The sequence below is a fragment of the Panthera onca genome, chromosome D3 (assembly GCF_046562875.1).
Source record: "Panthera onca isolate mPanOnc1 chromosome D3, mPanOnc1 haplotype 2, whole genome shotgun sequence".
Lineage (NCBI taxonomy): Eukaryota > Metazoa > Chordata > Mammalia > Carnivora > Felidae > Panthera > Panthera onca.
The window spans coordinates 57,454,456-57,470,495 of record NC_138350.1 but is presented as its reverse complement, the minus strand read 5'-3'; the positions used below and the strand labels follow the sequence as shown (position 1 = coordinate 57,470,495).

The 16,040-nt window shown below is 38.0% G+C and overlaps 1 protein-coding gene across 10 annotated transcripts in view; it reads right to left on the bottom strand.

The window, feature by feature from the left end:
• KIAA1328 (KIAA1328 ortholog) overlaps nucleotides 1-16,040 on the bottom strand; it is a 371,362-nt gene that overhangs the window by 62,696 nt on the left and 292,626 nt on the right. For all 10 annotated transcript variants that reach the window (XR_013551238.2, XM_078435291.2, XM_078435292.2 and 7 more), the window contains one exon: nucleotides 9,388-9,496. Coding sequence is in view for 9 of the 10 variants with exons in the window: in XM_078435291.2 (XP_078291417.2) it covers nucleotides 9,388-9,496 (109 nt within the window). In the remaining variant the exon portion in view is untranslated. The remainder of the gene's footprint in view (nucleotides 1-9,387; nucleotides 9,497-16,040) is intronic.

Genomic DNA, 16,040 nt, shown 5'->3' with positions numbered 1-16,040 from the left:
CCCAGCACATTACCTGATATATAACAGACATTCAGTGAGCAGTGGCCAGTTTTGTCACATCTGGTCATCACTCATATACCCAACTACATAAAAGCAACAAAGTCTGCTTTTCAAACCTACCACATAAACTCAAGTAGTGCCTGTCTGCTCTGCTTTGGGGTTTGGGATTTGAGCGTAGCTTCCCTCTCTCTACCCCGGTAGAATAACACATTATTATATGCAGGCACATGAGGGAATCTAGCTGAGTACATAATAGCTGTGTGAATGTATAGGTGAGAAACAATTCTGATTAAAAATAATATTTGGTTACAGTTAGGATTCTAGGCATAAGTGCAAGAAATTGTTGCAATTTGGCTATTGTGTGCAATGGAAACATAGCACTTCCCTTTCTCTGAATGACTGCTTCTTCCTATCAGGTTATAAAAGCAAATTTTAGGGGCACCTGGGTGACTCAGTTGGTTGTGTCCAACTCCTGGTTTTGGCTCAGGTCATGATCTCATGGTTCGTGAGTTCAAACCCCACATTGTGCTCTGCTCTGATGACACAGAACCTGCTTGGGAATCTCTGTTTCTCTCTCTTTCTCTGCCCCTCCCCCACTTGCTCTCTCTTTCCCTCTCTCTCAAAATAAATAAACTTAAAAAAATAAAAATGAATAAAAACAAATTTTAACTCTTTTTTTTTTAAGTTTATTTGTTTTGAGAGAGCGTGCGTGCAAGTGGGAGAGGAGCAGAGAGGGAGAGAGAGAGAGAGATAATCCCAAGTAGGCTTTGCACTGTCAATGCAGACCCTGAAGCGGGGCTCAAACTCATGAACTGCAAGATAATGACCTGAGCCAAAGTCAGATGCTCAACCCAGCCACCCAGGTGCCCTCAGATTTTAACTCTTAAAAGCAAGTTTGTCTCGGGGCACCTGAGTCGCTCAGTATGTTAAGTTGTCTGACGTCAGCTCAGGTCATGATCTCAGCTGTGAGTTGAAGTCCCTCACTGGGCTCTCTGCTGTCAGCACAGAGCCTGCTTCAGATCCTCTATCACCCTCTCTTTCTGCCCCTCCCCTGCTGTTCTCTCTCTCTCTCTCTCTCTCTCTCTCTCTCTCTCTCTCAAAAATAAATAAATAAATAAATAAATAAATAAAATACTTTAAAGCAAGTTTGTCTTATTCCTACTCTAGACCAGAATTTTATCAGCTTAGTTCCCATACCTTGAATTAAGTTCAAGTTTCAGGCAGAATGAAAAAACACTGAAATTTGGGATCAGAAGAACGATGTTCAGGACCTCTTTTCTGCTTCATGACTGTGTGACCACGGACAGTCTTCCAGTCTCGTTCAGTTCCCCTTTCTTCACTGTAAAATGGGATACTACTACGACTTATTTCACAGGGTGTGGGTGTAATTTGAATGAGACAATGCACGTGAAAAGCAATCTGTTAACCCTAAGGTACTATGCCAGGGACTGTGAACAGGTAATTATAATTTTCAGCATTATATTTTTGTTACTAGTACGATAGATACATGTTGCTTATGTAGGTCTTGAATCCCTGGCTGCCGCCAATCCAGAATTTTGTTGCCAGAGATAAAACAGATCATTGCTACAATCAGGAACAGCATATTGACACGATTTTTCCTTCTGTGCAATCTAAATGGCTACTGGCAAATAGAGATGGGAAACTAAACAATGCTTGAACTGCTCAGGGGCTAAGGCCTTGGTTTATGACCCACGGAGAATAAAGAGGGACAAATGCAGAAATGTTTGTCTCTCTTCACGGCACAGCAAAGGACCAACATGCCAGTTGTAGTACTTTAAAGACTATATCATATCTGGAGCTGGAAGCAACTGGATTATCATGTCAAGTTACTTAAGGTTTAAATAAAGATTTAAAAAAAACCCACTTTTTAAAAGAAAGTTAAAATTGTTTAATGTATACAACATGATTTTTTGCAAGAGTTGTTCAATATTAGGACATTATCAATTACATATATAGTGAAATGATTACTAAAATCAAACCAATTAACACATCCATCTCTTCATATAATTACAATTTTGTGTATGTGTGGTGAGAACACTTGAAATCTATTCTTTTAGCAAATTTCCAATATTTAATACAGTGTTGTTAACTATCGCCATCATGCTTGCTGTACGTTAGATTTCTAGATTTATTCACCCTACATATTGCAACTTTGTACCCTTTAACCAACAGCTCCTCACTTCCTCCACCTCCCCACTCCTGGGCACCACCATTCTGCTCTGTGCTTCTATGCTTTGAACTTTTTAGGATACACATATAAGTGAGATCATGCAATACATCCGTGTCTGGCTTATTTCATTTCGCATAATGTCCTCCAGGTAAATGCATGTTGTCATAAATGGCAGATCTCCTTTTTTAAAGGCTGAATAATATTCTAAAGTACATTCATCCACTGATGGACATTTAGATTGTTTCCACATCTTGGCTACTGTGAATAATGTTGCAGTGAACATGGGGGTGCAGATATCTCACTGTGGCACTGATCTTATTTCCTCTGAATATATACCCAGAAGAGGGACTGTTGGATCATAGGGTAGTTCTATTTTAATTTTTTTTTTTTTTTTGAGGAATCTTCATACTGTTTTCCACAATAGCTGTACCGATTTACATTCTCACCAGCAGTATACTAGGGTTCCCTTTTCTCCACATTCTTGCCATTATGTACTTGCTATCGCTTATCTTTTTGAAAATAGCCATCCTAACATTTGTGAGGTGATACCTCATTGTGGTTTCAGTTTGCATTTCCCCGATGATTAATGGTATTGAGCATCTTTTCATATACCCGTGGCAATCTGTATGTCTTCTTTGACAAGTTCAACGTCCATTCCTGACAAAAACTCTTAACAAAATAGAGAAGAAAATGTCCTCAGCACAATAAAGGCCATTTATGAAAAGCCACAGCTAACATCATAATCAATGGGGAAAAACTGAAGGCTTTTCTTTTCCTCTGTGATCTGGTGTGAGGCAAGGGGCTCACTCTTGCCACTTCTGTTCCACAAAGGACTAGAAGTGCAAGCAAGAACAATGAGTCAAGAAAAAGAAAAGCCATCCAAGTAGTTAACGAAGAAGTAAAATTATCTCTGCAAATGGCATGATTCTATATGTAGACAACCCTACAGACTCTATAAACTATCAAAAAATCCTGTTAGAACTAACAAATTCAGTAAAGTTCTAGGATACAAAATCAATATACAAAAATCAGATGAGTCTCTTTATACTAACAATGATCTAATAAAAAAGGAAATTAAGAAAAATTTGAATTTATAATAGCATCAAAAGGAATAAAATACTTGGGAATAAATTTAATCAAGGCAGAGAAAGACTTGTACACTGAAAACTATAAAACACTGATGAAAAGAACAGAAGAAGGCATAAACAAATAGAAACATAGCCCATCTTCATGGATTGAAAGAGTTAATATTGTTAAAATGTCTATACTACCCAAAGTAATGTATAGACTCAGCAATCCCTACGGATATTCCAATGGCATTTTTCACAGACATAGAAAAACTACCTCAAAATTCATATGGAAACACAAAAGACTGTAAGTAGCTAAAATCTTGAGAAAAAAAAAGTTGGAGGCATCATATTTCTGGCTTTCAAATTATATTACAAAGCTATAGTAATCAAATTAGTATGACACTGGCATGAAAACAGATAGACAAAGCAATGGAACATAATTAAAACCCTGAAATAAACCAAAGCATAAGTAGTCAATGAATTTTCAACAAGGATGCCAAGAATATACAAGTAGGAAAGGATAGTGTCTTCAATAAATGGGGCTGTGAAAACTGGATATTCACATGCAGAAGAATGAACTCTTATCTTGGACTCTTATCTTACATGGTATAAAATAAAAAAACTCAAAATGGATTAAAGTCTTAAATGTACCATCTGGAATTGTAACGTTCTGAGAAGAAAACAGGAAAAAAAGCTCTTTGACATTGGCCTTTGAAATGATATTTTGGATCCGATACCAAAAGCTCAGCAACAAAGGCAGAAGTAAACAAATGGGACTGCATCAAAGTATATAGGAAACAATCACAAACTGAAAGAAAATATTTGCAAACTATATATCTGCGAAGAGGTTATCATCCAAAAAAAATATAAGGAACTCCTACAATTCAATAGCAAAAACAAAATCAAACCAAAAAACAGTCTGAATAAAAAATGGGCAAAGGACCTGAATAGACATTCTTCTAAAAAAGATGTAGGAAAATACTGTCTTTAAGACAGAGACAAGTTTAAGTTCTAGATTGCAGGGTATTTGAACCCTTGCAGCCCGGGCTTAGTGTAATGGGGTCCCAGTTTTCCAGTATTGTCAGCCTGGTTCCTCAGTCTCAACTTCAATGGGCAAAAAGTCTCCACAAGCTTCAAATCAGCTGTGCACAAATAGTTGTCTGTGAGCATGATTGTGTGCAAGCACACTATAGACAGCTTATCAAGCCGTAAACTCACAGCAAATTTTTCAGGACAATTAAGCATAGGGTTTGACAGCAAAGGACCGCAGTCGTAAAAAAAAAGAACAAGTTTAGCTATTTTTGAGCTATTTTTTAAGAGCCCCCAAAGACGCTATTAAGCCTTTGAAAATATGTACTCAAATATGTATTCCTACCCCCGCAACAAAAAGTAAGCTCCATGAAACCACCCCTCTCCAACATATCTAAAACACAAACAAAACAAAATAAAAATGTTCAACTCTGTGTTGTGGTAAAAAACTAATTTCTTTGAAAAAAGCTGGAGTAGAGAGGTGAACAGTACTTCCTAGAAATAGGCCAACTATAGCTCCAGCTCCCCAAATTCAGTAATTGGGCATAGTTTGGTGAGATCTGCTTTTCTCTCTTCACATCACATCTCTCTCTCTCTCTCTCTCTCTCTCTCTCTCTCTCTCTCTCTCTCTCTCTCACACACACACACACACACACACACACACACACGAGGGCAATAGTATCAGCCTTAAGTCTTATGAATCAGGACACAACAGAAAGAAGCCTTTTGATTATGGAGCATAAGGCAAGCTAACACCTTGCACAGCTCCCCTAGGTGGGATACGTGTGACATTCCTCAGGCACTCTTGGTGGCCCAAGACCAAAGGAAAGGGAGAAAACAATGGTTAACTGATAGAGATCACAGTCATGCAGGACATATGAGTCTCCATCAGTTTACAAACGTTTTAGTAAATTACAAGAAAAAGGCAATCTAATCAATAAATAGCGTAATCTCCAGAAATGTATAGACTCAGTTTCCTGGAGCCCCAACATCATCATAGTGATGTGGGGAACAAAGGCAAGAAGGAAATGGCAGGTAAAATTAAATTTCCTTATAACTTGCAGCCCATTGACAAATACTTGAGACAGGCAGAGTATAACATTTCTCCAGAAATTCCCTATTGTCTTCATGTTAATGTCTTACTAGAGGGAAAAACAACCCTGGCCTGACAATAGCTAGGCCTCCAGTATTTTAGGAGTCTTCTTTAGCATATGAAAGTGCTTCTGGAAAACTCCCTTTTGCCTTGACCTCCCCCAACTCCATAGTATATAATCAGTCCCTCCTTACCAGCCCAGTGCAGCTCTTTCTGCCCAAGGGTCCTATCCCCATGCTTTAATAAAATCACCTTTTTGCAACAAAGACGTTTCAAGAATTTTTTCTTGGCTCTGGACCCCCACCAACACTCCCCAAATCGCATCACTTTTACTTTTTACATCAGGGACTGAGAATGTAATCCTGGTATATGCCTCTGTTTATCAGTTTGGAACAATTACCAATGAGAGTTGTCATATGACTGAGAGAGAGAAACTTCACTGGCATTTTAAAAAGCAACAAGATTTCTGTTTCACTGAACAATCCCACAAGATACTGTCTTCATTTTAATATAAAGTATATTAGATCTCCATACCTAGATAGAAAAATATACCCACATATAAAGAATATCCAGCTGTTAATATGCTTTTTCTCACTAAATTTGAAATAAAAAATTTGAAGATCCAAAGCTACATTAATGCAAATATCTGTTGCAAGTATACTTTTTGATTAAATTGGCATACATCAAGTACAATTAGAAAGGTTATTTATAACGAAGAAATACATAATTCTGCATCTTAATGGAGATGACAATTACAGCTGATGGTTGCTAATTAACATGACTTCTTTTGCTTTGGGTGTCAGATATTTCCTGAATGATCTTTCTTGGTGGCAATGGGCATACTTAATTCTGGAAGGCACAAAAGGGTTAATTATCAGTAACAGTTGTGCTCATAACAAATTAGTTGGTAACCTGACCAGCTCTGGTTTCACCTTGGAGACCAGAGGATCAAGTGGAATCTGTAAACTCTGACTCTGGGTCATGGCAGGAGAAGTATTTGTTGAACTCTCTGATCATAGGTGCACCCCCCACCAGGTGTTCAGAACGACAGGGAGGAAAGCCCTCTAGTCCTCTCTCCAGGGGAAGTGGGTTTGTGAGGTGTTACCTGTGCCGGCGAGGCAGAAATGCATGGCACTGTTTGGTGCCACAGCACCACGCTCTTGTGCCAAGATGACTGCCGCGCTCACTCTCTCGGACAGCTCAGGGGTGTGTGACCAATGCTGAAGGCCAGACAAAGAAGCACCGCAGCCCTCAGCACAGAAAACTATAAAGCCTCCTTTGCTTGTGCTGTAAGTTACATATTTATTTTGTTAGCATGAGATAGATGAATATTTCTACATATAAAGGTGCCCAGCTAAAATCAGGATAAGCGATATTAATGTCCTATGGTCAGTATTATTGAACCTTGAAAGCAATAAACTTTATGAGTCAATAAATATTACATTTGCAACATAGTTAACATTCCTTTACTGTCTCTAGCACTTATTACACATTGTAACCGCAAGTCTACAATACATTATTCATATTTGGGGTGTCACCAAGTGATGGATTGCTGCAGGAGAGGCTGTCCTTTAAATAAATCAACAAATAAAAATGCAAATGTTAACATTTTCAGCCACAACTTTTTCCATCTTGAATGGGGAATGAAAATTTCACATTATATTGACAGGCAGCAGAAAGAACAATTAACAGCCCACATTGTGAATGAGAAAGATGACTTTGCACGCCTGGTTTTATCACCTGCACATGGAACCATGTGGGACTCTTCTAGGTGTTAGTGCTTATCAGAGAATAAACAAGAACCTTTTTCCCACCAGCATCTGTCCCACCCTCAACCTCTTTTGCAAGTTTTGAAAATTCCCGGAATTAAGGGTGGACAGGCTTTTACTCTTGTTCTCAGTACCTTCAAAGGTTTGTTAGGATGAAGAACTGAGTTTTGTCTTATATTAAGAGTTTGTGTGTAACTGAAAAGTAGTCTATAAAAAATTCCTTTTCTACACTTTGAAATAAAAATAATTCAAATAATCCTGATTCTGAAGTCTGGAAAGCAACCACTGTGCCTTCCTGGTAACTGATTTTCATAGTACTGGATCTTTTTTTTCAACTCTGCGCTTTGTATAATAGACCTATGATATGCCATCATGCACTTCTAAGGATGAAGTCCAGTGTGTTGCACATCGTTTTTATGTAGCCAAGTACTCATTATTTAAGAAACCTTTGAGAAACTATATTCAGCTGATTTGCAGTGTTAAGAACTAACAGAGAATCCTTTTTTTTTCGGTGCGTAAATATGAGTCTTCACAGCAAATTTAACCTGGGCTTGTAAAATTGTACAAAGTTGATATGGTCCATTCAGAAAATGTGTGCTGAGAATGTTCTACAAAATTCTTACTGGGGAAATATTTTATTCTTCCTTTTCATGCTTCTCTCTAAACTGAAATGCAATCATCAAAAACACATTAAAGTAGCATTAAGGATCTCACTTTAATCTTCAATAGGAAAATTCACTAAGATTGAAAATCCACACCATTTCTTTTTTTATTTTTATTTCTGAGAGAGAGCATGCATGCACAAGCAGGGGAGGGGCAGAGAGAGAAAGGGAGACAGAGGATCCAAAGTGGTGTCCGTGCGGACAGCAGAGAGCCCGACGGGTGGCTCGAACCCACAAACTGAGAGGTCGTGACCTGAGCCGTGAGATCATGACCTGAGCCGAAGTAGGACACTTAACCAACTGAGCCACCCAGGTGCCCCAGAAAATCTGGATCATTTCTCCTCTTTACCTGTACCTCCTCCAGAGGAAGCCCTCAAGGCAACTGAGATGGACCTTTGAGTACAAGCATTCAGCCACACTGCTAAGTGGTCCAAGGAGGGAGCCCTCGCAACATTTCAGAACTACAGCTCTCTGTGGGTACTTGGAAAATGCTAATAATGGCAGCATTAAAAATAAAAGAAAGGAGTAATGGACAAAGAATGTGGTAAACTGGTTAAATTTTCTTTCAATTGAGGGTCACCTTCAAAATAAGGAGGCTGTTGTTGTCAACAGTTACAATATTTAAGATGACGGACTTTGGAGTCTGAAATGCTACTTCTACATCTTATTGGCTGGGTGACCTTAGACAAGTCACTCAATCTCTTAGTTTCCTAATTTTAGAAATGAGGATGATAGCAGTACCTCTTTATAAAGCAGTGATGAAGATTAAATGAGATAATTCATACAAAGTGCTGGGTACATAATAGATGCTAATAGATGGCAACCATTATTACTGTCTTTTACATTAGAGTTATTTCCCCAAAGTTCTTTATAATTAAAATGAAGTCTTAAAATCTATATTCATCTGATAAGATGCTGAGAATTTAAGGCTCAAACAATAGTATTACCAAGAAACCCTAAACTATGCCTTTTTGGTGTGGATCTTTATATATTCAGCTTTAAATGAATAATATGGCAGTCGGCTTACTGGATGTAAGAAATTTTAATACCCTATTTCTTTCCTGACTCCAGAAAAGGCTGATCAAACTACTAACTCTTCAGATGTTTCTAGTGTCAGTAAATGTTAACAGACCCTTCAAAACTGTAATACAAAACCCACCATAATTTTCAGTATCAATTCAATTAGTTAAACTTATAGTCAAAGTATATAACCATTCTGTGATAAATTGGGAAAGACCTACTGCTAAGCACATTTTCTGATGAATGACAGGATTAGCTTTGCATTTATTTGGAAATCCTTGCCAATAACCAGTTTCAATCAAGGCAGGGCATGTATAAAGGAAAGGGCTCCATGAGTTCAACCTGGCCAAATCCAGATGCTTCCACATAAGGCCTTTCTTCTGAGTAACGGTTATTAAGAATTGTCAAGACTTTCCACTCTGTATTAAGTAGCTCCTCCCAAATGCTCTTACCTAAAGAATGTTAAACCCCCTCTCTCGGCTCCTCCCCTGTTTGCGCTCTCTCTCTCTCAAAAAAAAAATAAATAAACATTACAAGAAAATAAACCACTTACCGGGAAGTGTCATGCTGCAGTGATGACGTGGTTGTGATTACAAGCTCCTTTTGGCTTCCTGTTGTCATAGGAGATGTGGACGCATCTTTTCTAATTCCTGCCAATGTCCCTGTATGAACAATACAGGAATTAATTTGGGCTTTCACTAAAAGGAAATGGAAAAATCCATTCTGAATAATATATTAAACATTACAAAAATCCCCAAGCTTGAAAAGTAAGCTATTTCTTTTCTCTGAAATGAAACAATGGCAGATGGAAAAACTCAGTGGGTTGTTTTGATTTTGTAAACATCAGAGATCCACAGTATCTTGTTTAAAAAAAGTACATCTGTGCAGTAACAGACTGGCTAGTGGTTTTGTTTTTAAACCTGATGGCCTGTCATCTTCCTGCTGATTTGAGTTTACTGTGAAAATGCCCAAGAAGGTAGATTGCTTTATTTTGTTCCCTTTCCCTATCCTAAGAAGAGATCTTTCTTCTCTTTGAGCCCAGGACTTTGTACCACCTAGGCCCCTAAGTTAAACCCAAAACATTCAAGCTAGGCATAAATCTTAAATATTTCTTTCAAAGAACTAGACACTGGGCTAAAACAAATGCCTGCTTGGAAGAGATGCTTACCTAACCATTCTAGGGCTGATCTGGTCTCTGTTCCTTTCTAATAAACAATGTTGAGTTGATAATTAGTTTTCTCCTCTGGAGTGCTCAATGAGATGGCATGGACAGAAAGGTTTTTCGTTTCTGTTTGTTTTCTAATTATTATTATTTCTAATGATATTATTTCTAATAATAATAATTTTCTCCTTCTCCTTTTCCTTCGAAGACTGTTAGAATCTCATTCACAGTTTTTCTTCTGGTTCCTGGGTAACAATTGTGTAGGCTGCTTAAAGAACTTATATGGGAAGATGTACTTTTTCTTTGAGGGAAGCGTAGCTATTCAAGTAAGACCAAGATAGCTTTGATGTGTAGGGAATACCAGACCCTCAGATGCCAAGAATACAGTATGATAATTCTGGGAATGGCACCGTTCAGGTGTGACCAGAGAAAATTAGGTCTAGAGAAAGCAAGAGTCTTCTATCTACAGAGATTAGCATCAAAACAATCACCGTGATCCTTGGTATTCAAAAGCTATACTCAATACAAACTGTTCTTTATTATGTACAGAGGTGAAGGATGAGCCACCTAAATGCACAATTCAGTCCTCTTTGTATACACAAGTTTGTGGGACCCTCAACCCAAACCAATACATTTTCATACTAGACATAAACTCCACCATTACCTATAGTGCATTCAGTCAGTAAATATTTAGCAAGTACCTAATCATGGGCAAGGGCTATTGCCAGGATTAAGCTCAGACTTAGTTTAGGGCAGGGGAAGGAAGGTGTGAGAGCAGGAACATGAGATACTCTAAACAATCTGGTAATCATAAATAACCCAAAGCAGTATAAGGTAATAACAGCTAACAGATACAACAATATGCTTAGTGTGTGCCTGGTACTTCTCTAGGCCTTTGCCATATATCATTTATCTTTTTTAAAAACAGCCTTATGGGGTGCCTCGGTTGCTCAGTTGAGCATCCAATTCTTGGTTTCAGCACCGGTCATGATCTCACGATTCGTGGGTTTGAGCCCCGCATTGGGCTCTGCACCCACAGCACAGAACCTGCTTGTGATTCTCTCTCTCTCCCTCCCTCTCTGCCCCTCCCCTGCTCATGCTCCAGCATGCACGCATAAACAAATACACTTAAAACAAGCTTCATTATAATTTGAATGCCATAAAACTTAACCATCTTAAGCATATAGTTTGAGAAAGAGTAGATTTCTATAGCTTATGAAAGCATGGCCACAACCCAATTTTAAAAATATTTGTCATGAGATTCACTTGTTTCTTTTTACAATCCAGGGTAGAATATTTTCTCACAGGGGGCCTGGGTGGCTCAGTCAGTTGACAGGCGACTCTTGATTTCAGCTCAGGTTCTGAACTCACAGTTTGTGAGTTCAAGACCCACATCAGGCTCTCTGCTGACAGCACAGAGACTGCTTCAGATCCTCTGTCCCCCTCTCTCTGCTCCTCCCCTGTTTGTGCTCTCTCTCAAAAAAATAAACATTTAAAAAAAATGAACTTCTAACACATATTTTATAAAATGGAGTATTTTGTCACCCCTAAAAGTTCCCTTACGTGCATTTGTGGCCAGTCCCTTCTCCCTGTCTGTTCTGTTTGTATCCGCACTCTAGCTCTCTCTCTCTCTCTAGTTTTGCTGTTTCTACAAATTAGTTATATTGATCCTCATAAAAACCCTTTGCAATAGATACTCAGTTTTATATCTCATTTACAGATAGGCAAAATAAGCCATAGGGGACTTACGTGACCTGCCCAAGGCCACAAAGCTACTAAGTGAAGGAGCCAATATTCATGTCCAGATAATCTGATCCCAGAGTTTTTCACCATTAAGCTCTTCCACCATAATAAACAGAAAAGTCTGAGGAATTAAAAAGTGGGAGAGATCACATATCGCTATAGGATTTAAAAAGATTTAATGCAGGCGGTGGTATTGTGATAGGAAGGAATAAGGAGCATGGAATCAGCAAAAGCTAAATTAGAAACCTCGAGGCTAAATATTTAATGTATTCAGGAAGTATTTATTGAGCATCACTACGTCCTTGTACCTTGCTAATCACTTTAAATCACTTTACATGCATTATCTCACTATTCCTTACAACAGTCCTTAAATTATATTATTGCCCTCATTTTCTAGATAAGGAAGGTCAAGCCCCAGGTCCAGTATCACACAGCTAGTAAGAACAAGGCTGGGTTTTGATTTTGTATGGCAAACTGATCTTAAACATTGTGCTAGGTGGCTCAAAAGTAAAACACAGCAGCAACAAACACAATTAAAAAAAAAAAAAAAAAAAAAACAACAACCTGGTCTTTGGAGAGATTATTTTCGTGGCAGAACCTGGAATAGGTGGGACAGAGAGAAGGGAGGGAGGTAAAGCAGCTCACAACTCCTACAACTGTCTGGACAGAGTCCTGGGTGAGGTGAGGGGAGATTAATGGGCAAACAGGGATACGACCAACAGAAAGGGATTTGTGGGCGAGGTGAGAGGGAAGAAGAAATGCCCAGCAGTGAAAGAACGTCATTATCTCTGTAATCACTACTATAGAAGACCTGAATATTATTTATTCTGTTTTGATATTTCTATCAAAAATTTAATGGAGACAGGTGACATTTGATGGGGACAATTTAAAGAAGGAATTGTAACAGAGGGTCCAGGGACTTGCATGGCATCCATGGATACACTTTGGATTGTGAGTAACTTGTTCTGCAAGATGAGCAAACATTTCTAATAAATTTTCACTTGATAAATGAGCGATGTCTTGCAATACAAGTAGTATGTGATGCCCAATGTCACATGATCACAACTGAGCCAATGGTTCTTTTCTCTCTCTCGCTTCAGGATTGTGGGTGATCATCTGCTATGCTCAGATACTCAGTCTCAAGCAGTGGTGTTTGGCAAAAATCAGTGATTTTTCAGAATGTGGGAAGGTGCCCACAACTGGCACTAGTGTATTTTTTTGTCACTTTAAAGCACCGATGGACAGTCCTTTACTTTTCCATACAAGAGTAAGCTTAGGAATGTTTTGCCTCCTTCTAGGTCAGGCTGCCTGCAGATACAGACCTTTTTGTTTATCCATTCATCTGTTGATGGGCATTTGGGTATCCCTGCCTTTTGGTTACTGTAAATAAAGCTGCTATGAACATTTGTGTACAAAATTTTGTTCAAACACCTGTTGTCAGGCACCTGGGTGGCTTAGTCGGTTAAGCGTCCGGCTTCAGCTCAGGTCATGATCTCGTGGTTCATGAGTTGGAGCCCCGCATTGGGCTCTGCAATGACAGTCTGAACCTGGAGCCTGCTTCAGATTCTGTGTCTCCCTCTCTCTCTGCCCCTTCCCCACTCTCACTCTGTCTCCCTCTCTCTCAAAAATGAATAGACATTTAAAACATTAAAAATAAATAAAAGACAATTAAAAAAAATAAACACCTGTTGTCGATTATTTTTCTGAGTACAACTGACGGGTCATATGATAATTCTATGTTTAACTTATTCAGGAATTACCAAACCATTCTCCAGAGTGGTTCTATTATTTTAAATGAGGGTTCTGATTTCTCCACATCCTCTCCACCTTGTTATTTTCCATTTTTTAAATTATAATAATCTTAGTGGGTGTGAAGCAGTGTCTCATTGTGGTTTTGATTTGGATTTCCTAATAATTAGTGATGTTGCACATCTTTTCATGTGCCTACTAGCTATTTGAATATCTTCTTTAGAGAAATATTTATTCAAACCCTTTGCCCAGTTTTTAATTTAGTTGTTTGTTATTGCATTATAAAAGTTCTTTACATACCCTGGATACCAGACACATAGGATATAGGACTTGCAAATTTTTATCCCATTTTGTGGGGGTGTCTTTACATTCTATAGAAAGTGTTCTTTGACACAATTTTTAAAATAATTTTCATAAAGTCCAATGTATTTTTTCTTTGGTTGCTTGTGCTTTTGGTGCCATATCTAAGAAACCACCGTCTAATCTATGAAAAATGAAGATCTGCACCGATGTTTTCACCTAAGAGTTTTATAGTTTTCATTCTTATTTTTAGCTCTTTGATTAATTTTGAGTTAATTTTTGTGTATGGCCTGAGGTATATAAATGAAGAGTCCAGCTTCACTTTTTTGCATGTGAATATCCAATTAGTTGTCCCAGCACTATTTGTTGAAAAGACTATTCATTTGTTGAATTGTCTTGGCAACCCCTGTTGAAAATCAATTGGCCAGAAATGTATGGGTTTACTTCTGGATTCTCAAGTCTATTCCATTGATCTCTGTGTGTGTGTGTGTGTGTGTGTGTGTGTACACACACACACACACACACACACACATACACACATATATCCTCATGCCAGGTATAGGTATAATTTCAATATAGTTTTGATTACTATAGCTTTGTAGTAAATTTCAAAATTAGGAAGTAGGAGTACTTCAACTTTGCTCCTCTTTTTCAAGATTGTGTTGACTATCTGGGGACTCTTGAAATTCTGTATGAATTTTGGAATTGATTTTTCCATTTCTGCAAAAAATGATATTGGGAGTTTGACAGGGATTGCATTCAATCTGTGGATCACTTTGGGGAATATTGACATCTCAACAGTATTAAATACTCAAATCCATGAACACAAAATGTCTTTCCATTTAGGTCTTCTTTAATTTGTTTCAGCAATGTTTTGTACTGTTCAGTGTACAAGTCTTATACTCTTGGTTAAATTTGTTGCTAGGTATTTTATTGTTTTGATGCTAATATAAATGGAATTGTTTTTTTTAATTTCAGTAGTTCATTACTAGTGTGTAGAAATATAAGTGATTTTTGAGTATTGAATTTTAGACTGCCACTTTGGTGAATTCATTTATTAGCTCTAAGAGTTTTTTGTGCATACTCTAGGATTTTCTATATGTAAAATAATCTCATTTGCTAAAAGTTTAACTTTTTCCTTTCCAATTTGGATATGTTTTATTTCTTTTCTTTTTAAAAAAATGTTTATTTATTTTTAAGAGAGAGCATGAGAGAGAGTGCAGAGGAGGGACAGAAAGAGAGGGCAACAGAGGATCTGATCCATTCCAGGCTCTGCGCTGACAGCAGAGAGAATGATGTGGGGCTTGAACTCACAGATTATGAGATAATGACCTGAGCTGAAGACAAGAGCCAGACGCTTAACTGACTGAGCCACCCAGGCATTCCTATTTCTTTTTCTGGTCTAACTGCTCTGGCTAGAACTTCCAGTACAAGGTTGAACGGAAGTGGCAAAAACAGGGATACTTGTCTAATTTCTGATCTTGGGGGTAAACTTTCAGTCTATTACAATTGAGTATGATATTAGCTGTGGGCTTTTCATGTATGCCTTTTATCATGTTGAGGAAGTTCCCTTCTATTCTTACTTTGTTAATTGTTTTTATTACGAAAGAGTGCTGGATTTTGTCAAATGATTTTTCCATGTTGGTTTGATGTTTTTTTATTCCTTCATTCAATTTTGTTTGAATTAGCCTCCATGCCCAAGGTGGGGCTTGAACTCATGACACTCAGATTAAGAGTCACATGCTCTACCAACGGAGCCAGCCAGACACCCCTCCCCTTCACTCTATTCATATGATATATTGCACTGATTGGTTTTTGTATGTTCAGCTACCTTTGCATTCCTGGGCTGAATCCCATTTGGTTAGGGTATGTAATTCTTTTAATATGCTGCTGCATTCAGTTTTGCTACTCTTTGAGGATATTTTTATCTGTTTTCATGAGCGATATTGGCATGTAGTTTTCTTGTGATGTCTTTCTCTGGCTTTGGCATCAGAATAATGCTGGCCTCTTGAAATGAGTGAAGTAGTGTTCCTTCTCTTTTATTTATTTTTTTTAGAAGAGTTACAAAAGGATTTGTGCTAATTCTTTAAATATTTGATAGAATTCAGCAGTGAAGTCATCTGATCCTGGGTTTGTCCTTTTTGGGAGGTTTTTGATTGCTGATTTAATCAATTTACTTGTTATGGGTCTACTCAGATTTCCTATTTTTCTTGAGTCAGTTTCGGTAATTTGTGTGTTTTTAGGAATTTGTC